The following is a 25402-nucleotide window of genomic DNA, read 5'->3' as shown; positions in this document are numbered from 1 at the left end:
AACAATATAAAACTAACACAATACAAAAATAATTTCTAAAAATGATGGGTTAACGAGCAAATAACATATGCTAGAACTTGAATTAATTTATAGGAAAAATAAAGAACATATATATAATTTTTAAAAAATTGATGTTGCAAAAAGAAGAAATTTAAATCAAATAATATGCCAAATGTTAAAAAAGTGTATTTATAAAAAATTTGACAATATACACACAATGAAGGAGAATTTAAATAATACACAATATGAAAGGCTAGTAAAATACATAATAAAATATGATCTTAGAAATCCAATTATGTACATAATAGATTTAAAAGACATATACATATATATATATATATATAAATGAATTTAGAAGCAATTATATGTAAAAAATAACATGGAATTAATAGTGCATATAAGATTAAATTAATTTTATAAATTATATATGTTCAAATATACACAAAAAAAATTAAATGAGACATTATACAAAATGTTTAAATAATATGATAAAAAGCTTCAAAATAATTATACAAATAAAAACAAAGCAAAATTATTAAAACAGATTAACATAAATATAAAAATATTAAATGGATTTTAAAATATAAGTGTTTCCAAATACAAAGCTCAATTAAAATACTATATATGTACAAATATACATAAGAATATTTGAAATGGAATATTATACAAAATGTTAAAATAATATAATATGGAGATTTTAAAATAATGATTTTTAAAACAAAGTAGAATTATTAAGGTAATCTCAACACATAAAAAATTAAACAAATTCCCTAAAAATTAATACATTGTATAGATTGAAAACTTAATTAAAATAAATTCAAAATAACAGGATAATTTATAAATAAAATAAACTATTGGATTTAAAATAGGGACCCATGCGTAATGCGCGCGAATTCACAGGGACAAAAGCTGGAAATATCCCCGATCCCGAAACGCTGGGTTGAGGTGCGAGCTTAATTGACATCATGCGCAAATTATAAGTATAAATTCTAAAAAACAAAGTAAAGCAAACAAGGTACAATTGAACAACAACGTGAAAGGGAGGACTAAACGTACAATTGACCCTCAAGGACCAAGTGCGCGGATCTTGACCCTGCGTGGGTCGGGTCATCGGGTTGTTTACCTACACGGCATCATTTTGAGCCATTGGAATTTGCTTCAAATGGTACTGTTTCGTCTTTTTTATAAAAGAGAAAAAAACCCTAAATTACTAATAAAATAGAGAAGACATAAGTACTCTAATTCTCTCTTCTCCATTCGGCCGATCCCCATAGCCCTCTTAGTCGCATGTTCTTGCTTCATTTTAGTGACTTACGATGCGCAAAGGAGCCATGGAGGATCAAACCTCGAGGATTATCTACTTCGATTTCGAAATCCCGTCCCTACTTCGATTACGACGAAGAAGACGGGCCTCGACCACTAAGGTAAATCCCTTTCTTTCTTTTATTTTAAAATTTCATGTAAACCTAAAAAAGAAAAACGTAAAAAGGAAAAGAAAGAAAAAAATAAGACTGGGAATCACCTTTCAATAACTTTCGGCTTGATTTTTTTTTATATGCAGTGTGCGTAAATTTACAGAGTACAAGCGAGGGCTTTTTATAGCCCAAATTTACAGAATAAATAGCGAAAAATAAAATATTTTCCTATTATCATTTGTGTATTCTGTTAGTCTATTTCTTCTCGTGTGTTCTTTTGTAGGAACGGCCGTACAGAGGAACGAGGGGAGGCACACGCGAAAGAGGTCGTGCCTGGGACCGTTCGTGGGGAGCCCAATCCTAGCTAGCTTCTGGTGTTTTCCAGAAGTTTCTGGCTTAGGCTCTATGAGCCTGCTTTGAAAATGAACAGCCAGGAGTGAAGACTATTGCTGTGGCACTAATCAGCAACTGGGGTTTGGGCTAGGGTTAGTCTCAAATTGGGCCACCTGTGAATCGGGCTAGAGATTTTAGGTTTTGGGCTAGTGTTTTATTTCTGTTTTGGGCTATGTTTTGTTATTGGAATTTGGATTAGTGTTTTGCGCCTTTATTTTTGTAAAAAGACTTGGACTTTTAATTAAGTTATTTATTATTATTATTATTTTTCTATTTTTTGGTTCTGGTATAATATTTTTAGGCCTAGGCGAAATAGGCCTATTATAGCTGCCCCTATTTGCTCATTATAGTGTAACGAGAATAAAGTATAGACTTCAAAAGGATCATTTTGCCCAGTCTCGTTGAATCCTGACCTCTTGGCTCTCCCTTGTTTCTGCAAACAGCCCCATTCGATCCTACTATCTTCAGGATCATACTCTAGGAGAATTCGTAGTCTTTGATCTGCTCCACTGCTACCTTAGGAAGATAAGATCTACAATCATCAATCTGCTTCTTTTGCTATCTCAAAAAGATAAGGCTAATGGCTAAAATCTGCTCCATTGCCGATACATGGAGAAAAGATTCTCCATCTTTGATCTGCTCCGCTGCAACTTTAGGGAGATAAGATCTTCAATCTTCAGTCTGCTTCTTTGCTACCTCAAGAAGATAAGACTCAATCTTTAACCTGCTCTCTTGCTACCTCCGAGAGATAAGGCTTGGGGCTTAAATTTGCTCTTACATGGAGATAAGATTTGCCTCTTTCAATCTGCTCCACTACTGCTTAGGGAGATAAGATCTTCAATCTTCAGTCTGCTTCTTTGCTACCTCAAGAAGATCAGACTCAATCTTCAACCTGCTCTCTTGCTACCTCAGAGAGATAAGGCTAGTGGCTAAAATTTGCTCCATTGCCGATACATGGAGATAAGATTCTCCATCTTCAATCTGCTCCACTACCGCTTAGGGAGATAAGATATTCAATCTTCAGTCTGCTTCCTTGCTACCTAAGGAAGATAAGACTCAATCTTCAACCTGCTCTCTTGCTACCTCAGAGAGATAAGGCTAGTGGCTAAAATCTACTCTATTGCCGATACATGGAGCTAAGATTCGCCATCTTCGATCTGCTCCACTAACGCTTAGGGAGATAAGATCTTCAATCTTCAGTCTGCTTCCTTGCTACCCTAGGAAGATAAGACTACAATTGCCAACCTGCTCTCTTACTACCTCAGAGAGATAAGGCTTAGGGCTTAAATCTGCTCCATTGCCGATACATGGAGATAAGATTTGCCTCTTTCGATCTATTCCACTACAACTTTAGGGAGATAAGATCTGACTTCACCAATATTGTTACACTATTTTCTGGGGAACATGTCCTGTAGACTCCATTTTATTTGCGCATGTTTATGCCAAATAATTAGGATGCTATAATTGAAATGAATCCAATGCTCCTAACTAAATGTGGTATGAATGATATATGCAGAAATGTGAATGATCCATTTTAAAATTTAAGGTATCATCACTCGTTTTTCATTAATATGCTGTCACTGATGTATTCGCTCAATCATCATCTCGATAGAGAATCCCAAAGAAACAATCATTTTCTGCTCAGCAGCTTGCCCCACTGTAATTCCAACGTCCTTTCTACTATTCTTTCTGAGACAAAAACATTGCAACTCATAATTGAATTTCCCTTTGTTCGATCTGCTACCTCATTCCTCGGGTGTCATAGCCAGATGTGCGTGGTTGATATTTGCATGGATAAAAAATATCATTTCCCCTTTCTTGAGAATAATTCCTTTTTATACTAATCATTTTTCCAAGATTGCATCACCAACACCCTATCTTGTCCTTTTGTTTAATCATCATTTGGAAAAAAATCCAAAAAAGTGATTTATTCAAATATGTCTATGAGCTTTGGTGTATTCTAAACAATATTCCTGTTTCAGGTTCCTGTTTTATCTAGAAACTTCTAGAGTAATATGCGAAACTTCTATTCTGAAAACATTACTAGTTCATTAATCATTATTTCAATACAATATGCTTGCGATCAAATCTTAATAATGAATAAGAATGGAATTGAATTTGAGCTCAAAGTGAATAAATCATCAAAAGAACAAGAATGGCCATTGATTTGGGAATGTACATCTTGAAAAAGGAAGATTATTTCAAATATAGCTTAATGTATTAGGAATAAAATGAAGACTAGGTACCCTTGATATCACAAACTGAGTTTCTCTATATGAACTTCTTGAATACCAATTTAAACTTGACATGTGTTTAGGAGATCAGAAGTACTTTGTCAATGCTCTAAGGTGCAACATACCCTTTTCTTGCTAATTCAAATATAGCAAGATCATCGCCTTCCCACATTTGAGCCGCTCTTTTCGGGTTTTCAACTCAAATCCCTTTTGGTCTCAAAGCGCCCTTTGCGGGTTTTCACGTTGGCCTCTCCGTTTTCTTCTTTTTTCTTTTTTCATTTTTATTGAGTCTCAATGCACCCTTTGCGAGTTTTCACTTTGGCCTCTTTTTTTTTTTTTAAAGAAGTCTCAAAGCGCCCTTTGCGGGTTTTCACCTTGGCTTTTTATTCTCATTAAGTATAGTACTTTTTGACTGAATTCGAGTTTACTGGATTAGACAAGTTTTTTCCATCCATTTCAGCCAAGATTAATGCTCCTCTGGAGAAACCTTTCTTCACCACATAAGGCCCCTCCCAATTTGGCATCCACTTTCCTCTGAAATCCTTCTGTATAGGAAGAATCTTTTTTAAAACCAAATCTCTCTCATGATATTCTCTTGGGCGAACCTTTTTGTCATAAGCCCGCATCATTCTTTTTTGATACATCTGACCATGCTGAATAGCCCTTAACCTATTTTCCTCAATCAAATTCAACTGATCATATCGAGACTGTATCTATTCTGCTTCATCTAACTTCAATTCTGACAAAACTCGAAGAGAAGGTATCTCCACCTCAATGTGTAGAACTGCTTCCATTCCATAAACCAATGAGAAAGGCGTTGCCCCAGTAGAAGTTCTGACAGATGCTCGATAAGCATAGAGGGCAAATGAAAACTTCTCATGCCAATCTCTGTAAGTTTCAGTCATTTTTCTCACAATCTTCTTGATATTTTTATTGGCTACTTCTAATGCCCAATTCATTTTTCGGTGATATGGTGATAAATTATGGTGTCTGATCTTAAACTGACTACATACCTCAGCTATTGTATTGTTGTTCAAATTTAATGTATTATCAGATATGATCCTCTTAGGTACCCTATATCGACATATGATTTCCTTCTTTAAAAATTTGCTGACTGCCGATTTAGTTACATTGGCATATGAAGCAGCCTCCACCCACTTGGTAAAATAATCAATTACCACAAAGATGAAACGATGCCCATTTGAATCCTTTGGTGAAATTGGTCCTATGACATCCATGCCCCACATAGAGAACGGCCATGGAAAAGTCATAACATGCAAAGGCGGAGGAGGTACATGAATCTTATCACCGTAAATTTGGCATTTGTGACATCTCTTAGCATAATTAATGCAATCTCCTTCCATAGTCGACCAATAATATCCAAACCTCATAATTTGTCTAGCCATTGTGAACCCGTTAGCGTGTGTTCCACAAGCGCCTTCGTGAACTTCTTCCAATATTTTCTTGGCTTCCACAGCATCCACACATCTCAAAAGTACTTGATCCTTTCTTCTTTTGTACAAGATCTCCCCATCTAAAATATAATCACATGCTAGCCTTCTCAATGTTCTTTTGCCATTCTTCATGGCTTAATCTGGATATTCACGATTTCTTACATATCGCAATATGTCCTGATACCAAGGATGATCATCTCTCTCTTCTTCCTCTATATTATAACAATAATACGGGGCCTCACAAATACTCATCTGAATGGGTTTCACATCTTCTTGTCTGCTTACTTTGATCATGGAAACCAAAGTAGCCAAAGCATCTGCGATCTGATTTTCATCACGCGGGAGATAATTGAAGGTAATATCATAAAAATCTCCAACTAACCCCAACACCAACCTCCTGTAATTGATTAATTTGGAATATCTTGTCTCCCATTCACCTTGAAGATGGTAAATTACCAGCACAGAACCTCCATATACTTCCAATGACTTGATCTTTCGTTCAATAACTGCTCGAAGTCCCATGATACATGCTTCATACTCTGCCATTTTATTCATGCAATAAAATCCAATTTACATGTAAATGGATAATGATCTCCACCTGGAGATACCAAGACTGCTCCAATTCCATTACCCACAGCGTTTGAGGCTCTATCAAAATTTAATTTCCAAGAGTGATCTTTTGTAGTGTCCTCTTCAGTAGCTGCCACATAAACTATCTCCTCATTGGGGAAATAAAAATTTAAAGTCTCATAATCTTCTAAAGCTCGACTGGCCAGAGAATCTGTTATTATGCTCCCTTTCACAGCTTTTTGACTCACGTAGATTATGTCAAATTCAGAAAGCAGAATTTGCCACCTAGCCATCCTCCCATTCAAGGCATTTGACTCCATCATATACTTTAGAGGGTCTAACTTTGAAATTAACCAAGTCGTATGGTACAACATGTATTGCCTCTACCTCTGAGCTGTCCAAACCAAAGCACAACACAAATTTTCAATTGGCGAATATCTCAATTCACACTTAGTGAATTTCTTACTAAGGTAATATATCGCCTTTTTTTTTCTTCTTGATTCATCATGCTGACCAAGCATACATCCCATAGAATTACCAAAAACGGTTAAATACAATATCAACGACCTGTCTGAGCTTGGAGGTGATAACACTGGAGGACTCGACAAATATTTTTTGACTTTATCAAAAGCTCTCTGGCACTCATCAGCCCATTCTTCTGGGTTATGCTTTTTAAGAAGACGAAATATGGGATCGCATTTCTCTGTTAATTGAGAAATAAACCGAGAAATGTAATTTAGTCTTCCCAGGAAGCCTCGAACGTCTTTTTAAGTACGTGGTGGAGACAACTCTTGTATAGCTCGGACTTTGTCCAAATCAATTTCAATTCCTCTCTCACTGACTACAAAACCCAATAGCTTTCTGGATTTAGTCCCAAAAGTGCACTTAGTTGGATTAAGCTTTAGCTGAAATTTTCTCAATCTCATGAACAACTTTCTCAACACTTGGATGTGTTCCTTTTCGGTTCAGGATTTGACTATCATATCGTCAACATAGACCTCAATCTCCTTGTGTATCATATCATGAAACAAGGTTACCATGACTATTTGATATGTTGCTGTAGTATTCTTTAATCCAAATGGCATCACCTTGTAACAAAATGTGCCCCACAAGGTTATGAAGGTAGTCTTCCCCATGTCCTCAGTATGCATCTTTATCTGATTGTACCCCGAGAAGCCATCCATGAAGGAAAACAATGAGTAACCAGCCATATTGTCCACTAGCGTATCAATGTGAGCAAAGGGGAAATTGTCCTTTAGGCTAGCCTTATTTAGATCTCTATAATCTATACACATTCGTACCTTTCCGTCTTTCTTGCGAACAGGCACAACATTGGCTACCCATTCTGAGTACTTGATCACCTGAAAGAATCTCACATCAAATTGCTTTTTGACTTCCTCCTTTATCTTTAAGACAATATCTTGCTTCATTCTTCGAAGTTTCTGCTGCACTGGCTTGCAATCTTCTTTTATAGGAAGGCGATGTACTATAATATCAGTGCTAAAGCCAACCATATCCTAGTATGACCATGCAAAAACATCTTTGAATTTCCTGAAGCAACCTAACAAGGTTTCGCTTTGTTTCTTCAGTTATGCATGTTCCAATTTTTACAGCTTTCCCCTCTTCTAGAGTCACCATGTCCACTGCTTCTTTATGAGGTGAAATTTTTTTTCCTCTTGTTCTACCATCCTTAACAAGTCCGAAGATAAATCACAGTTTCTGTCATCTTCAAAGTCTCGAGATCCCTTTAAACACATGTCTTGCTTAAATAGTGATTCTAAGTCAGTAACAGCGTCACTCATGATATTGATATCCAGTGACTTATTATAAGTACAGAAAATATACAAAGAATGAATGAATTTGATAATTGTTGTCTATATGGTATGTTTATGAATGAAATAAAAGAATGATTAGAGAAAGTCCAAAAAAAATAAGGATAATTATTTAAATGGAAAGAATAACACAATTACTTGTGGAAAGAATAAAATTTTTTACTCAAAATAATAACAAAAATGTATTTCATTGAAATAATGATGTTTGAACATGAGCCTATTTCACAAAGAAATCCTTATTGCCTCTAGGCTTTTGTTTTGAACATTACTCTGCAATCCAATTGTCTAGAACACTCCCAGGCTCATATGGACGAATGTCTGACGAAATCCCCTCTTCAATTGTCTCTTCTAATATGGCATTGATGTGCATATTTCCCAATACTCCTTCCATGTTTTCTTTCTCTGGCATCCCTCATTCAGGATAAATGATTCCTCTCGATACAAAAGTCCTGGAAATGTGAGGTATTATCATAGGTTCCCACTTAATTTCTCCACCACTCACACGTGCTCTTCTTCTTTCCTGCCTTTTTTCCAATTCCCTTTTCCTTTGTCTTGCATCTAGTTTAAACCCCAAACCAAAGCGATCATGCTTGTCTTTTAGCATCGGAACCCTAATTCTTCCCTGGAGACATCTCCCAAGTCCCTTTCTTGGTAAAGCTCCACGTCCTACCATTAATTGTAGACCCATCATCATTGTAGTTTTAGACATTTTCGGCTCCAGAATTCTACTTCCCTCCGTGATGAACGTTGCATTCACAAACTCCAAAGATCGAAAAAAACACTCAATAGCTTCATCATCTGTCTCTAAATATGGTGCGTCATTGCTTATAGCTGCAATAATATCCTCTTCAGCATTTATCGTCACCAACCGTCCTTCTGTTAACCAGCTTTAGCTTCTGATGTAATGACGAAGGCATTGCCCCTGCCGAATGTATCCAAGGTCTCCCTAACAAGCAGTTGTAAGAGAGTTTAAAATCCATCACTAAGAAATCTACCTCATATGTAGTTGGACCAATCAACAAAGGTATTTCTATTCTCCCTATGACTTTCTTTTCTGTGCCATCAAATGCTCGCACAATATTCTGACATCCCTTCATGTGTGAGCTATCCATAGGTAACTTGTTTAATATGGACAAGGGCAACACATTCAATGCCGACCCATTGTCAACCAGAACCCCTGACAATGTGTATCTTTTACATCTAGTGGTTATATGCAAAGCTTTAGTAAATCCAATTCCTCCCGGTGGTTTCTCATCATCATTGAAGAAGATGAAGTTATCAGCACTTATGTTAATCACCAACCGATCTAACTTGTTGACGGAAATATCATTGGTCACATATGTCTCGTTTAGTACTTTCATCAATGCACTTTGGTGTACCTCTGAGCTTAGGAGCAAAGCTAATATGGATATACGGGCTGGTTGTTTATGCAACTGTTCCACTGCACTGTACTCACTATGCTTCAAAAATTTTAGGAATTCTGTAACACCCCAAACCCGGCCCAGATGTTATGGCCGGATCCGACATGCCACATTGAAGTGTTTAAAACATTTCAGGTTGTTGTTCTAGAAAAACCTACTTAGTGTTTTAAAAGATAATTTCAATGCAAGTTAAAGTGAATGGAAGCTGCTCACCAGGTAGGAAACCAAAAAAGAGGAGGTGAGTCCCTCGGACTCCTTAAGTACCAAGCTCCCTTCGGATCCAATCCTAGACATGCACACCGCCATTACCACACCTTAACATCGTGTATATTTTTATGAAACCAATTTGATTAAGTCCTTTTTAGGAAAAGTGATTAATTTTGGAAAAATATTCTCATTGTGGAAGCATTGCTTGTTGTCGTGTTATTTTGAAATCAATTACCGTTTTTGAAAACGCGCCCTAATGCTATCCAAATTCAACAGTTAAATATAAATAATACCTATCTCAATAAAACATATAAAACCCATCAAAGAAAATAATTAAGCGGACTTATTACATTTTAAAAATCCAAAACCTTAAACGTAAATAAAAAATGTCCAATTCACCAGAATAAAATCAACTTGCAGATCGTGTGGCCACTCCGAATCCCTCACAGCTCCAAGCCTACTATGGTTGGGGATTACCTGTGTGGATGAAAAATAAAGGGGTGAGTTTGGGGAAACTCAGTGTGTAAATTTACCCAACCATAGCCTATATCGGTTTAAACCACAGAGAACAGAATAAGTTGGCCATAGCCTAGAACAGAAGTCAGAATAAAGCCCATAGGCCTATAACAGAACAGAACAGATATTACATGTCTATGCAAAACCCAACCCATATCCAACCACATGCACCCCCATACCAACCTTTCACCATGTGGGGAGACTACTCGACCCACCCAAACGCTACACGGCATAGAAATATGCAGCATGGCTGCCAGAACAGATAATGTGACAGTGTCACCAAAACAGATAATTGTGGTAGAGCCACCAGAACATATATATGTGACAGTGCCACCGGATCAGATAATTGTGGCATAGCCACCAGGACGCTTCCTCCATAATATAACCCATGTCCCCATGCAACAGATATACAATCATGGCATACATCATACAGAATTAAATCATCATGCTTTTTCGTCAAAAGTAACCCTAGGGGTATAATGGTAAATTTACATCTAGGGGTATATCAGAAATTTCCATACATAGGGGTATTCAAGTAATTTAACTATTCTTAGGGCTTTCATGCATAGCATAGCCATTTTCATACGACCAGAAACACTTACCGCGTTTTCTTACCGAATTGGGCCCGTTGGCCCATTAACCCGTTTTCGGCCCGTTAAGCCCAAAATATCATTAATGCATGAAATTGCATGTACTGCAGTTTTATCACTTTAAATTACCAAAAATATTAACCCACTTATCTTATGAGCATTCGCACACTCGCAAGCTCCCAAAATACTGACTTTTCAGCATTTCGGCTTTTCAGCTTTTGCCTATCTAGTCTATGAGAGGGTGTCAGTTACACATCTGTTTGCGACGATTTATTGACGAGATCCACGCACGAACTACCTACAATTATATTACTACCACGCTAATCTAACCACCAAAACGAACTACATATTAACCCCTTACCCTATTCGGCCAATAACACCTTAGGCACTAACAATCCTACCTTTGCTGAAATTAGTGACTAGATTTAGATCTCGTTGTTCCCCTTGTCCATGCCCTTGATCAGCAGCCTCTAGATCACACTATCATCAAGATAAAATAGTTATCACAACCCCTTAGGGCTACAAGTCCAAAACGACAGCCTCCCTAACCTTTAGGGATTTCGGTTTTTTCTAAAATACGAAATAAAGACTAGGTTGAAAAGACTTACCACCGATTCCTTTAGTCAACAATACCTCTTAATCCCCACTCGATTCTGATGCAGTTCTAAGCCCTCAACTGATAGCAAAATTCGAGCCTTCAGTGATCTCAATATTTGGCTAAGTCCCTAGGAGTGTGGAGTTTTCGGTTTCTTTTTTCCTTGCAACAGTGTAACGAAAGATGAAATAGGAGGGTTTTGCTGTGGTCTTGTCGACAGAAGCTTGAGGTTTAGAGAACTAAAGAATCGGTCAAGAATGATTAAAAATATGAAAGAATTGGCTAGGAGAAATTGACACAAAAGGAAATATGGCTTTTGGGATTTCGGCTTTTCTTATGGCAAATGACTATAAAAGTTTAGGATCGTTTGAAGAAAAAGATGCAGATAACCAGGAGGATAGAAAGATTCGGCTATAGAGAAAAGAAGAAAAAGAAAAAGTTGATGGAGAGAGGAGAAAAAGAAAAGAAGAGGAGAATAGTCAGGAAACGGCACAACTTACCCCTATTGCCGAATTTATACTGGCACTTAACCTAGCCAAAATTTACCCCCCTAAAGCACCCTTTGGCCGGCCAACTCTTGCTCCTCAAGAGTCCACCATTCGGCCAACACCGTTCTCACTAATCAGCTCCTAAATCCTCTCCTTTATCAGCTCTTAAATCCTCTTCCTTATCAGCTCCCAAATCTTCTCCTGACAGCCTTTCACTTCAGTTCCACTACTTACCTTTTCTGTACATAAAAATTAATATCACTAATTTACTTACCTTGCGACTCAAACCTTAGCTCACCTTGGTCATCCACACGCCACCTCTAAAGTCCCCAAGTGGCGTCACATGCCAACTTACCACAGGCTTCCTTGTGTTTTATTTTACCCAGTTAATACTCAAAAGCCTAGCTAACCAGAACCTCTTTTCCCTATAGATTAAAATCACTTAAAATTACCGGGTTTTAGCTTAAGGTTGGGCCTTCTAGAGGCCCACTAACATAATTAAACCTACGCCAAATAGTCAAAACACAGAAATTTTAAAATTCGTTGAAAACCACAGAAATCCCGAAAATCCCAAAAATTGGGGCGTTACAACTCTACCCTCCTTAAAGAAATTTCGTCCTCGAAATTTTACCTGATTCAAACAGATGAGGGTATTGCTGTTGCATCGCCTCTTCTGCCTCCCACGTAGCTTCCTCTCTACCATGATTACACCAAAGCACTTTCACTAATGGGACAGATTTCCTTCTGAATACCTTAAAATCTCGTGCCAATATCTACACAGGCTCCTCCTCAAATGTCAAATCAGTCTGAACATCAATTTCTGCAACTGGCACGACATGAGCAGGGTCAGAACGATAATGCCTTAACATGGAGACGTGAAAAACATCGTGAATCCTGTCTAGCTCTGGAGGCAATTCCAATTGATAAGCCACTGGGCCTACTCACTTCAAAACCCGATAGGGCCCAATGAACCGCGGACTCAGCTTGCCCTTCTAACCAAACCTTAATATCTTCTTCCAAGGAGAAACCTTCAAGAAAACCATATCACCTACTGAGTACTCAATCTCCTTTCGCTTCAAATCTGCATACGACTTTTGCCTATTAGAAGCTTCTTTTAACCGATCCCTAATTGTTCTAACCTTATCCTCAGTATCAGCTATCAACTCTGGTCCAAGAACTTGTCGCTCTCCTGGTTCAGTCCAACAACTAGGGGTACGGCACCTTCATCCACACAGGGCTTCATACGGTGCCATTCGAATACTCGCCTGGTAACTGTTATTGTACGTAAATTCCGCCAACGGCAAGTAATCTTCCCAACTACCTCGAAAGTCAATCACGTATCCCCTCAACATGTCCTCCAGAATCTGAATAACCTTTTCCGACTGACCATCAGTTTGGGGATGGAAAGCCGTACTAAAGTTCAATCGCGTTCCCAATGCCTCATGTAAATTTTGCCAAAACCGAGATGTGAATCTGGGATCCCAGTCAGAGATAATCGACACTGGGACTCCATGAAGTCGCACAATCTCCGCTACATACAACTTGGCTAACTTTGGAAGTGAGAAGTCAGTACGCACCGGTATGAAATGGGTTGATTTGGTCAACCTATCCACAATCACCCACACCGAGTCTTTCTTCGATGATGTCAAAGGCAACCCACTCACAAAGTCCATGGTTACCCTCTCCCACTTCCAAAGTGGTATCTTTACCGGCTGTAATAGTCCAGAAGGTAATTGATGCTCAGCTTTCACTTGTTGGCATGCCAGACATTTTCCTACAAACTCCGTTACTTCTCGTTTAAGTCCAAACCACCAGTACAATTCTCGCAATTCGTGATACAACTTATTCCCTTTAGGATGCATGGCACACAGTCCCCCATGAGCTTCCTTCAATATTGCCTGCCTCAAGTTAGAGTCCTTCGGAACACAAATTCTTCCTCAGAAACACAGAACCCCTTCGCTATTTAACCCAAACTCAGAAGTTTCCCCTTCCTTAACTTGTTGAAAACGAGTGACCAAAGACTCGTCATTCAACTGCTTTTCCTTAATCTGTTCCACCTAGGTTGGTCTCACTTGTAACTCAGCCAACAGACTTCCATCATCATACAGACTCAAACGAGCAAACATTGCTCTCAGATCAGATATAGTTCTATGACTTAGAGCGTCGGCTACCACATTAGCCTTGCCTGGGTGATACTCGATCGAACAGTCATAATCCTTAAGCAACTCAATCCATCTCCTTTGCCTAAGGTTCAGCTCCTTCTGAGTCAACAAATACTTAAGACTCTTGTGGTCTTTGTATATAATACACCTCTTTCCGTACAAGTAATGTCTCCAAATCTTAAGTGCAAATATCACTGCCGCCAACTTCAAATCATGAGTAGGATAGTTCCCCTCATGAGGCTTAAGCTATCGTGATGCATATGCAGCCACCTTACCCTCTTGCATTAACACGCAGCCCAAACCTACATGTGATGTGTCACTGTACACCGTAAAATCCTTCCCAGACTCCGGCTGAATTAACACAGGTGCTTCAGTCAAAACTTTCTTCAACTTCTCAAATGCCTCCTGCTGCTTCTCAGTCCATACAAACGATGCTCCTTTCCTTATGAGTTTTGTCAGAGGTGCTGCCATCACAGAAAAACCTTCCACAAACCTTTTGTAGTATCCTGCCAATCCTAGGAAACTCCGTATTTCTGACACTGACCTAGGCGGCTTCCACTCCAAAATCGCTTCAATCTTTCGAGGGTCCACCTCAATCCCCTCAGCAGAGACCACATGACCTAAGAAGGTTACCTCCCTCAACCAGAATTCACACTTGCTGAACTTTACATAAAGTTCCTTCTCCTTTAACACTTGCAGCACTATACGGAGATGCTCATCATGCTTCACTTCCGTTTCAGAATATACCAGGATATCATGAATAAAGACGACTACGAACTGATCCAAAAATGGTTGGAACACACGATTCATCGGATCCATAAACGCTGCAGGAGCGTTCGTACGTCCAAGTGGCATAACTAGAAACTCGTAATGACCATACCGAATCCTGAATGCCGTCTTATGGATATCTGCCTCCTTGACCCTTAATTGATGATATCCAGATCGAAGGTCGATCTTGGAAAATATAGACGCTCCTCTAAGCTGGTCGAACAGATCGTCAATCCTTGGCAGTGGATACTTATTCTTAATCGTCAGTTTGTTCAACTGGCAATAATCGATGCACATCCGCATCGTACCATCCTTCTTTTTCATGAATAGCACCGATGCTCCCCATGGGACACACTTGGCCTAATAAAACCCCTATCCAACAACTCCTGAATTTATTAACTCCACTAACTCCTTCGGTGCCATCCTATACGGTGCGATGGACACGGGCGCCGTTCTAGGCAACAAGTCGATTCCAAACTCAACTTCCCAGTTCGGAGGCAATCTTGGAAGCTCCTCCAGAAAAACATCTTGGAACTCTTTTACGGTCCTGACCTTATCCACTGTCAGACCCTCTTCCTCCGACTGACTTACAAATGCCAAATAGGCCTCACAACCTTTTCGAATCCACTTTTCGGCTCTTAATGCCGACACCACATTGGACAAATAATCCCTTCGGTCACCTATTACCATAACCTCCTCATCCTCCGTGGTCCTTAACACCATTCGCTTAGCTGCACAATCCAGAGTCGCCTTATGCTGAACAAGCCAGTCCATTCCTAGAATGAGGTCAAATTACCCGAATGGTAACTCCATCAGATCTCCAGGGAAAGTCCTACCTTGAGTTTCTAAGGGTACATCCCTATACAGTTTGTCTACCCTAACCGAGTAACCCAAAGGACTTTGCACAGATACCCCACTCACAATCTTCTCAGAGTGCACACCCAACGACCCAGATATGGCACATGCAACATAGGAATGAGTAGATCCAATATCCACCAAAGTAGTATACGGCATCCTAGAAACCAAAAACGTACCCGTTATGACGTCAGGTGCGTCGCCTTCCTCTCGACGACGAGCTGCATACACCAACGCTGGCTGTGAAGCTTCAGCATTTCTGGCACCTTTTCCAGGTGCCCCTCGACCTCAACCATTTCCATTTCCATTCCTACCTTACCCACGTCCTCTCGGTGGTTGTGGTCCACCTCTCATGGGTTGAGCAACCCTCTGTACAGCAACCTGAGCCTGATCAACTCTTTGAGGACAGTCGCTAACTCTATGCTCCATAGATCTGCATCGGAAACAAGCACCGGAATGTTTCCTACACTCGCCCAAATGTACCTTACCACAGTCTCCACAGATTGGTGGTCTGATCACATTCATCGGCACTGCTCGAATTGGTTCCTCCACTCTTGCTCTCTTAACATTCCTATTAGCACCACCTGAGGGCCCTGAATCCCTCCGAAAACGGTTTTCATCCTTCTTCCGATTCTACTTTTCAGCCCGCTTAACCTCCTCAGCTATCTTTGCCTTCTCCACCAAGACCGCAAAGTCCTGTTCCCTCTGCGGAGCAATCAACACTCTCAGGTCATCCCTAAGACCATCCTCGAAGCGCACACTTCGCTCATATTCTGTAGCGACTATGCCCACGGCATACCGACTTAGTCTCAGAAACTCAGCCTCGTACTCAGCAACTGTTTTACCTCCTTGCGGCAGATTTAAAAATTATTTTCTGTGAGCGTCCACATAACTTGCCCCAACATACTTTCCTTTAAAGGCCGTCTTAAATAGTACCCAAGTGACCCTATCAGCTGGGGTCCCTTCTCTCATAGTGAGCCACCACTGATAGGCCTCGTCTCGCAGCAACGATATGGCTCCTTTCAGCTTCTGCTCCACCGAGCAGTCCAAGTCGTCCATAATCTATTCCGTGGCCTCCAACCAATATTCCGCCACATTCGGGGCTACACCAGACACACCTTTAAAGATTTCTACTTCGTTAGCCCGAAGTCATTAAGAAATAGATCCCCGAATTCTGTTGCCTATACTTGCCCCGGCAACCCTTTCTAGAACCCGAAGCATTACCTGTGAAAGGCCATCATCCCCGGCATCGCGGTCATGAGACTCTACCTCCGTTGTCGGTGGTACCAGTGTATCCGTCGCTGGCATATGTCCCGAAGACGAAGATCTCGCTCGAGCACTTCCTCGGCCCCGTCCAGGGTCTCTTCCACGAGCGACTCTTGTACTCATATCGAATTATCTGATTTACGAAATTTACGCATTAATTCAATATTCCAGTGTTTATTACAGATGTTTTATGAATCAAACAGTAATTCAGAGTTTGTTTTTCGCAAAATCGAAATCTAGCTACAGTTTCAGTCTCTTATCAAGTTTTCCTATGGTTTCAGTATCATCCTATCTAGAATATCCTAGTGGAATTTCAATACAGACAGATAATTTAAAAAAAATTCAGAGAAGTTCAGAGTAATACTTATAGACTTGGGCCGGAGATTCGAAATACCACCTACCAAAGATCTAAAATTTGAAAATCGAGGTTTTTTTTTTAAATTTTGTTTTCGAAAATCTTTGTTTTTTTAAACCCATTCCACAGCCGAGTTGTTGCAACGTGGTTCTGATACCACTAAATGTAAAACCCCAAACCCGGCCCAGACGTTATGGCCGGATCCGACATGCCATATCAAAGCGTTCAAAACATTTCAGGGTGTTATTCTAAAAAAACTTACTTAGTGTTTTAAAAGATAATTTCAATGCAGGTTAAAGTGAATGGAAGTTGTGTACCAGGTAGGAAACCGGAAAAGAGGAGGTGAGTCCCTCGTACTCCTTAAGTACCAAGCTCCCTACGGATCCAATCCTAGACATGCACACCGCCATTACCACACCTTAATGTCGTGTATAGTTCTATGAAACCAATTTGATTAAGTCCTTTTTAGGAAAAGTGATTAATTTTAGAAAAATATTCTCATTGTGGAAGCATTGCTTGTTGTCGTGTTATTTTGAAATCAATTACCGTTTTTGAAAACGCGCCCTAATGCTATCCAAATTCAACAGTTAAATATAAATAATACCTATCTCAATAAAACATATAAAACCCATCAAAGAAAATAATTAAGCGGCCTTATTACATTTTAAAAATCCAAAACCTTAAACGTAAATAAAAAATGTCCAATTCACCAGAATAAAATTAACTTGTAGATCATGTGGCTACTCCGAATCCCTCACAGCTCCAAACCCACTATGGTTGGGGATTACCTGCGTGGATGAAAAATAAAGGGTGAGTTTGGGAAACTCGGTGTGTAAATTTACCCAACCATAACCTATATCGGTTTAAACCACGAGAATGTAATAAGTTGGCCTTAGCCCGAGCAAGTCGAATAAAGCCCATAGGCCCATAATGAACGTAATGATATTACATGTCTATGCAAAACCCAACCCATATCCAACCACATGCACCCCCATACCAACCTTTCACCATGTGGGGAGACTACTCGACCCACCCAACCGCTACACGACACAGAAATATGTAGCATGGCTGCCAAAACAGATAATGTAACAGTGTCACCAGAACAGATAATTGTGGCAGAGCCACCAGAACAGATATATGTGGCAGTGCCACCAGATCAGATAATTGTGGCATAGCCACCAGGACGCTTCCTCCATAATATAACCCATGTCCCCATGCAACAGATATACAATCATGGCATACATCATACAGAATTAAATCATCATGCTTTTCTGTCAAAAGTAACCCCAGGGGTATAATGGTAATTTTGCACCTAGAGGTATATCAGAAATTTCCATACATAGGGGTATTCCAATAATTTAACTATTCTTAGGGTTTTCATACATAGCATAGCCATTTTCATATGACCAGAAACACTTACCGCGTTTTCTTACCGAATTGGGCCCGTTGGCCCATTAACCCGTTTTCGGCCCGTTAAGCCCAAAATATCATTAATGCACGAAATTACACGTACTACAGTTTTGTCACTTTAGATTACCAAAAATATTAACCCACTTATCTTACAAGCATTCGCACACTCGCAAGCTCCCAAAATACTGACTTTTCGGCATTTCGGCATTTCGAGTTTTGCCGATCTAGTCTATGAGAGGGTGTCAGTTACACACCTATTTGCGACGATTCGTTGACAAGATCCATACACGAACTACCTACAATTATATTACTACCATGTTAATCTAACTACCGAAACGAACTACATATTAACCCCTTACCCTATTCGGCCAATAACACCTTAGGCACTGGCAATCCTACCTTTGCCGAAATTAACGACTAGATTTAGATCCCGTTGTTCCCCTTGTCCAAACCCTTGATCAGCAACCTCTAGATCACACTATCATCAAGATAAAACAGTTATCACAACCCCTTAGGGCTACAAGTCCAAAACGACAGCCTCCCTAACCTTTAGGGATTTCAGCTTTTTCTAAAATACGAAATAAAGACTAGGTTGAAAAGACTTACCACCGATTCCTTCAGTCAACAATACCTCTTAATCCCCACTCGATTCTAATGCAGTTCTAAGCCCTCAAATGATAGCAAAAGTCGAGCCTTCAGTGATCTCAATATTCGGCTAAGTCCCTAGGAGTGTGGAGTTTTCGGTTTCTTTTTTCCTTGCAACAGTATAACGAAAGATGAAATAGGAGGGTTTTGCTGTGGTCTTGTCGACAGAAGCTTGAGGTTTATAGAACTAAAGAATTGGTCAAGAATGATGAAAAAGATTAAAGAATTGGCCAGGAGAAATTGGCACAGAAGGAAATATGGCTTTTGGTATTTCGGCTTTTCTTATGGCAAATGACTATGAAGGTTTAGGATCGTCTGAAGAAAAAGATGGAGATGAACAGGAGGATAGAAAGATTTGGCTATAGAGAAAAGAAGAAAAAGAAAAAGTTGATGGAGAGAGGAGAAAAAGAAAAAAAGAGGAGAATAGTCAAGAAACGACACAACTTACCCCTAGTGCCAAATTTATACTGACACTTAACCTAGCCGAAATTTACCCCCTAAAGCACCCCTTGGCCGGCCAACTCTTACTCCTCAAGAGTCCACCATTCGGCCAACACCGTTCTCCCTAATTAGCTCCTAAATCCTTTCCCTTATCAGCTCCTAAATCCTCTCCCTTATCAGCTCCTAAATCCTCTCCCTTATCAGCTCCCAAATCTTCTCCTGACAGCCTTTCACTTCAGTTCCACTGCTTACTTTTTCTATACATAAAAATTAATATCACTAATTTTCTTACCTTGCGACTCGAACCTTAGCTCACCTTGGTCATCCACATGCCACCTCTAAAGCCCCCAAGTGGCGTCATATGCCAACTTACCACAGGCTTCCTTGTGTTTTATTTTACCCAGTTAATACTTAAAAGCCTAGTTAACCAGAACCTCTTTTCCCTATGGATTAAAATCACTTAAAATTATCGGGTTTTAGCTTAAGCTTGGGCCTTCTAGAGGCCCACTAACATAATTAAACCTACGCCAAACAGTCAAAACATAGAAATTTTAAAATTCATTGAAAACCACAGAAATCCCGAAAATCTCGAAAATTTGGGGCGTTACAAATTCCTTAGCTTCTTCTTCTTTCACCGGTTCATTAACAAATACCCCAGGTTCGACTGCCTTTTCCTTCTTTTGTTTGACCGTCACATCTTTTCCTTTTACAAGCTCTGTTCGGGAATTTGTCAAATCATATCGTCTTCCACTGCGCATGTGAGAACCTATATTTTGATCCTCCTTTAAAGGGCTGACCGAACTCTCTTTTCCCGGGACTGTCACATTACAATCATAATTTCAAAGGACCCTTTTGTTATCCTTGGAAGAAAAAACTATTGGCTTCTGAATTATGATCTTTTGTGTCATCTGAATTCCTGCCTCATTCTTAGGACACGAAATAATAACCATAGGATAATTGACTTTTGGGACACCAGACGCGGATTCTGACGCACATATATACTCTTCCTCCTTAATCTCTCCATAAAATTCTATTCCCTTGTTGTCCATCAGGCCTTGGATAACAGCTCTGAACTCTTCACATTCTTGAATTCCTTGTCCCTCTTCATGATGGAACTCACAATAATTCTATATCTCATCATCACTTCCTTCTGAATTCGAAGTAACTAACCCCCTTCTTACCATCTCCTTCCAAGCACATTTCAAAGGAGTTTTTACTTTCGTAATATCCGCCTTGATTCTTTTTCCCATACCTCTATCTATTGCATTTACCCCCTATTAGTATGATTAGGTAGTGGATTTTCTGTACTGGGCGTATTATCAAACTTCACAATGCCCATCTGAATAAATCTCTCAACTAACTTCTTAAAAGTAGTGCAATTTTCTATCGAATATCTTACGATCCCTGCATGATACTCACATTGAGCATTGGCATCATACCATTTAGGGAATAGAGGCTATAATGCCTTTAGATAAAAAGGTGCCACCATATGTGCATCAAACAAACTTTGATATAACTCTTTGTACGTCATGAGAATTGGTGTAAATTGAAGTTTCTCATTGTTTTGCTTTGCTCCAGATTCCTACCTTGATGAACCCTGACCAGTAGTTACCGTATTTGGTTGACTTACAGTAACAGACTTTGAATACCCCATGTTTGCATTGTTCACCTCATTTTCCTTTTTCCGCGGAGTAGACCTTTTAGCACTTTCTCCTGCATCTATCCTTCCATTTCTTATGACATTCTCAATCATTTCTCTGGTCACTACCACATCTGCAAAACTCCTTGTGGCGCTTCCTAACATGTGAGTTATGAATGGAGCTTTTAAGGTATTAATAAAGAGCATTGTAGTTTCCTTCTCTAAGAGCGGCAGCTGAACCTGAATGGCCACTTCCCTCCATCTCTGTGCATACTGCTTGAAACTTTCGTTTGGTTTCTTCTCCATATTCTGCAAAGTAATTCTGTCAGGAGTCATATCTATTACATGACTATACTGTTTCATGAATGCCTTTGCCAGATCTCTCCATGAACTAATTCTATTTCGACTCAACTGATTGTACTATTTAGTAGCTACTCCCACCAAACTGTCTTAGAAGCAATGAATCAACAATTAATCATTATTAACATACCCAGTCATTCTTCTACAAAACAGGTGATATGAGCTTCAGGACAGCTTATTCCATTGTATTTCTTGAATTCTGGCATCTTGAACTTGTATGGAAGTACTAAGTTTGGAACCAAACTCAGATACGTTGCATCAATTCCAAGATGTCTATCAACGCCTTCCATTGCTCTGACCTTTTCCTCCAGCCATTTACATCGTTCTTCCAATTGTTTCTGTGATTCTGTCCTTACCCTTTCCTCTTTCGCAATTTCATCCAAATAAGCACCATGGGATTATTCGAGTTATTACCAGGATTAAAACTTGAACCATCTTGGAAATTCGTTAGTATTGACACTCCAGCCTGAAACTGTTGACGTCTGATCATAACAGACAGTTTCTGCAAATTAATCTCAAGTTGTGTCTATACATGTGTTGGAGTGAAGCCAGGAGGATATTGAGGGTCTTCATTATTTTCCCCAACATTATCCATAGGACATTTTCCCCTATCCATCCTTCCTACCAGCAATTGGGACAATTGATTCATCATCTCTCTTTGGGATTCCATCATTTGATCATTCATCTCTTGCTGGATCTTAGCTAGCTGCTCTTGCATCTGTGACTGCATTTGATCTTGCATATCCCTTTGCATTTGCTCTAACTTTTCAAGTCTTTTGTCCGTTGACTTGGTGTTTTTCCTTGTACCGTAGGGATGCGTATTTGATGAGTTTTTGTTGCTTTCCAGATTACTGAAATAATTTTTAATTAATTATAATCTTTTTATGGCCTTTAATGCATATGATGTAATGTAATGCAAATGCATGAATGCAAAGGAGGCATCAATTCTGATTCAATTCCATTTAGAAAATTTTACTAGAAAATAACATTCTTTACATAAAACTGAGTTACAAATAAGACTTTGCCCTAATGCTCAGAGCCTTAATTTTCCTAAGCAACGAGGCCAGCTCCTACCCCTTATTTGATTGCAACTCATACTTCACACTTAATATGTCTGCTTGTACCGCTAAAGTCTGTAAGTAATCAGCTACCTCACAAATTTGCGTTACAGCTTCTCCTATAATGTAATCCCTGCTTCTAACTTGGTTTTGAGAATGATGGAGCTGACCCTTCCATTGTTCCTCATTTACCTCTAAAAACTCGATCCTCATTTCACAACTTTGCAATGCCGTCTCTAATTCTTCTATTTTCCCTTTCTTCTCTTTGATCTTGCTTAAGCTTGCTCTCAACTCTATCACAGAATTGTGATTTTGGTACAAACATAGAGATCTCTCAAGTTTTACTACTCCAGCCCTTAATTCGTCTTGTTCATTTTTACTCTCTAATAGACTTTTTTCCAAAACCTCATTTTGAGCCCGAGCCTCCTGGAACCTCTTTTCCCATTGATCAGCCTTAGTCTTTTCTTCTCAAATTTCCTGACGCCATTGCTTTGAAGTTTTACCTAACCCAGCAGTCCTCATCGACAGGCGTAACTTCCTATAATCTATCTTCAAACCTGCCAAATCCTCCTCAACTTTATTCTTTCTTTTCCGTAACTTTTCTGCCTCTGACTTCTGAACCTCCACATCTAATTTCAGGTGCATTTTTTCTTCCTCCAGCTGCTTGATCCTTTTTCCAAGCTCAGAACTCTTCTTCTCAAAGTCCTGCTTATTATTTCCAACTCTGACGGGGCAACTTGTAATTGTTCCTCCATTGGTCGGGTGCCTTCTAAACTTGGTCTAAGAATATTATCATTAACCCTTTTTCTAAACCATCCATTGTATTCAGGTGTCACCATGGAACCAACAGCCAACCTCTTCATCCAGTGAGTTTGCTTTCAAGCATCAGACAGTTCCCAAACCTTCTTCTTATAATGGTCACATTTATATGAGAATTCACACTGAGCAAGCCCATAAGTCATGGGTACAAACTGCCTCGACTTATACTACTTTAATGCAAGCAAAGGAGTATATCCAATGGCTCCCCAAATTCCTGACAATGGTACCCAATCAAAGGTCTCACATCTATACAGGATCTCATCAGGAACCACCTAAAAAGCTCTCCACTCTATATCCTAGATTTTGAAGAATTTCCATCCATTTCTCCTCTGAAATATTATCTCTCATTTGCATAGCTGCCTCCTCCTTTAATGGGGAGTAACTTTCAGAGAAGACCCAGTAAGACACCTTGTTCACTTTCCAAAAATACGCATGAAACCACACCATCAACAACTGTGCACATCCAATAAATCTACCTTCACCTGCCCTTCGACACATGTTCAAGGATCGAAATGTCTCAGCCAACATTGCAGGTACATGTGTGATCCCTTTCTCAAGACGATCAAATAAATCAGTGACTGCCTCATCCACATGCCTTAAAGCCTTAGGAAAAATCACCAAACCATAAATACTTAAGGCGAAGATATCGACCCTCTTCCTTTCATTCGAATGTGTTATAATCAAATCTCTCAAATTCTCCCAAGAAATACATTTACTATCCCCCTTTTGTTGAATTAGAGCAGTGGCCCAAGGCTCGCTCATCCTAGAAATACTCATCAATTTTTTCGCAAAAGTTGGCCCATTAAAAACCTTAGCATAAGCTTTTCTGACTTGAAATTTTGGACATCTCAGTAAGATAGTATATTCCTCCACGGCAGGCACCAAGTCTACTTCTCCAAAAGTGAAACAATTGTAGGCAGAATTCCAAAATTGAATCATAACTCGGAACAAATGCTTGTCTACCTTAATATCGAGCAAGTAGATATATCACCATAGTTTTGATAGAACAACTGCTTGGTTCCCTCATCCCAATGAACCCATATATCTATCAACTCTTGCAACTTATTCTGCGTTACATTGATGCGAGTGAAGTTCTGTAACCCCGATGTATATCCTTCTACCAGGCTATCCCCTTTCTCTGATTGTGACTTCTCTGACCATGCACGAACGGCCTCATTATCCTCAACTTTATCAAGAAATTCATTCTCCATGTTAAATCTTCTAACTTAATAATCGAATACGAATCAACACCTCCTTTAGTATGCAATCTTATGCAAAACACAATCAAAACAAAAAACAACAGGTCAGTATCAAATATAAGTAATAAAATACAAGCTAAACAAAGATAATCAGAACACATATATGGGCAACTATTAAGGCTTAACACAGCTCTACCTAAGGATAGCTCTTAATGTTCACTATATGTGGTTCGATTCTAAAGAAAAGGTACCTGAACTAGCAGATTCCTCAATCCTCACCCATTATAGGCTCATATGGATCAAGTTCGGTTCAGGGGAATACATTTCCCTATGACCATGCAGAGATGAAAATCTCACGAAATCATAGGTACGGATGTATCCCAGAAGCAATCGACTAGCCCATGCGGAGGTGAAAACCTCACGAAGGCATAACTTCTCACTCCTACTTAAAAGTATAACCGCAACGGTCATGCAATGCAATGCAGTATTATTCTACAAGGCTTACAACAATCATGCAAACACATGCAACAAAGAATCATGAGTTTCAAATTAAATTTCAAATTTAAACAAAATGACAGCAAATAATCAATTTTATGGCCTCACTCTCTTGTTCAATCTCCCGTGGAGTCGCCAAGCTGTCGAAACCATTTTTAAATTTTTAAAAAAACGGGGATCAATTTTTAAATCAAAATGTGGAGTCGCCATCAATC

General features: G+C 39.3%; 1 protein-coding gene across 1 annotated transcript; it reads right to left on the bottom strand.

Moving 5' to 3' along the window:
• Positions 1–5631: 5631 nt before the first annotated feature.
• LOC108471941 (uncharacterized) lies at positions 5632–6386 on the bottom strand. The gene is made up of 2 exons (XM_017773481.1): positions 6095–6386; positions 5632–6035 (listed from the first exon to the last, which is right to left on the bottom strand). The coding sequence occupies exons 1-2, from the start codon at positions 6384–6386 to the stop codon at positions 5632–5634; spliced, it is 696 nt and encodes a 231-aa protein (XP_017628970.1).
• Between the last annotated feature and the right edge of the window lie 19016 nt (positions 6387–25402).

The sequence above is a fragment of the Gossypium arboreum genome, chromosome 1 (genome assembly GCF_025698485.1).
Source record: "Gossypium arboreum isolate Shixiya-1 chromosome 1, ASM2569848v2, whole genome shotgun sequence".
NCBI lineage: Eukaryota > Viridiplantae > Streptophyta > Magnoliopsida > Malvales > Malvaceae > Gossypium > Gossypium arboreum.
This window is presented reverse-complemented; position numbering and strand designations above follow the sequence as displayed.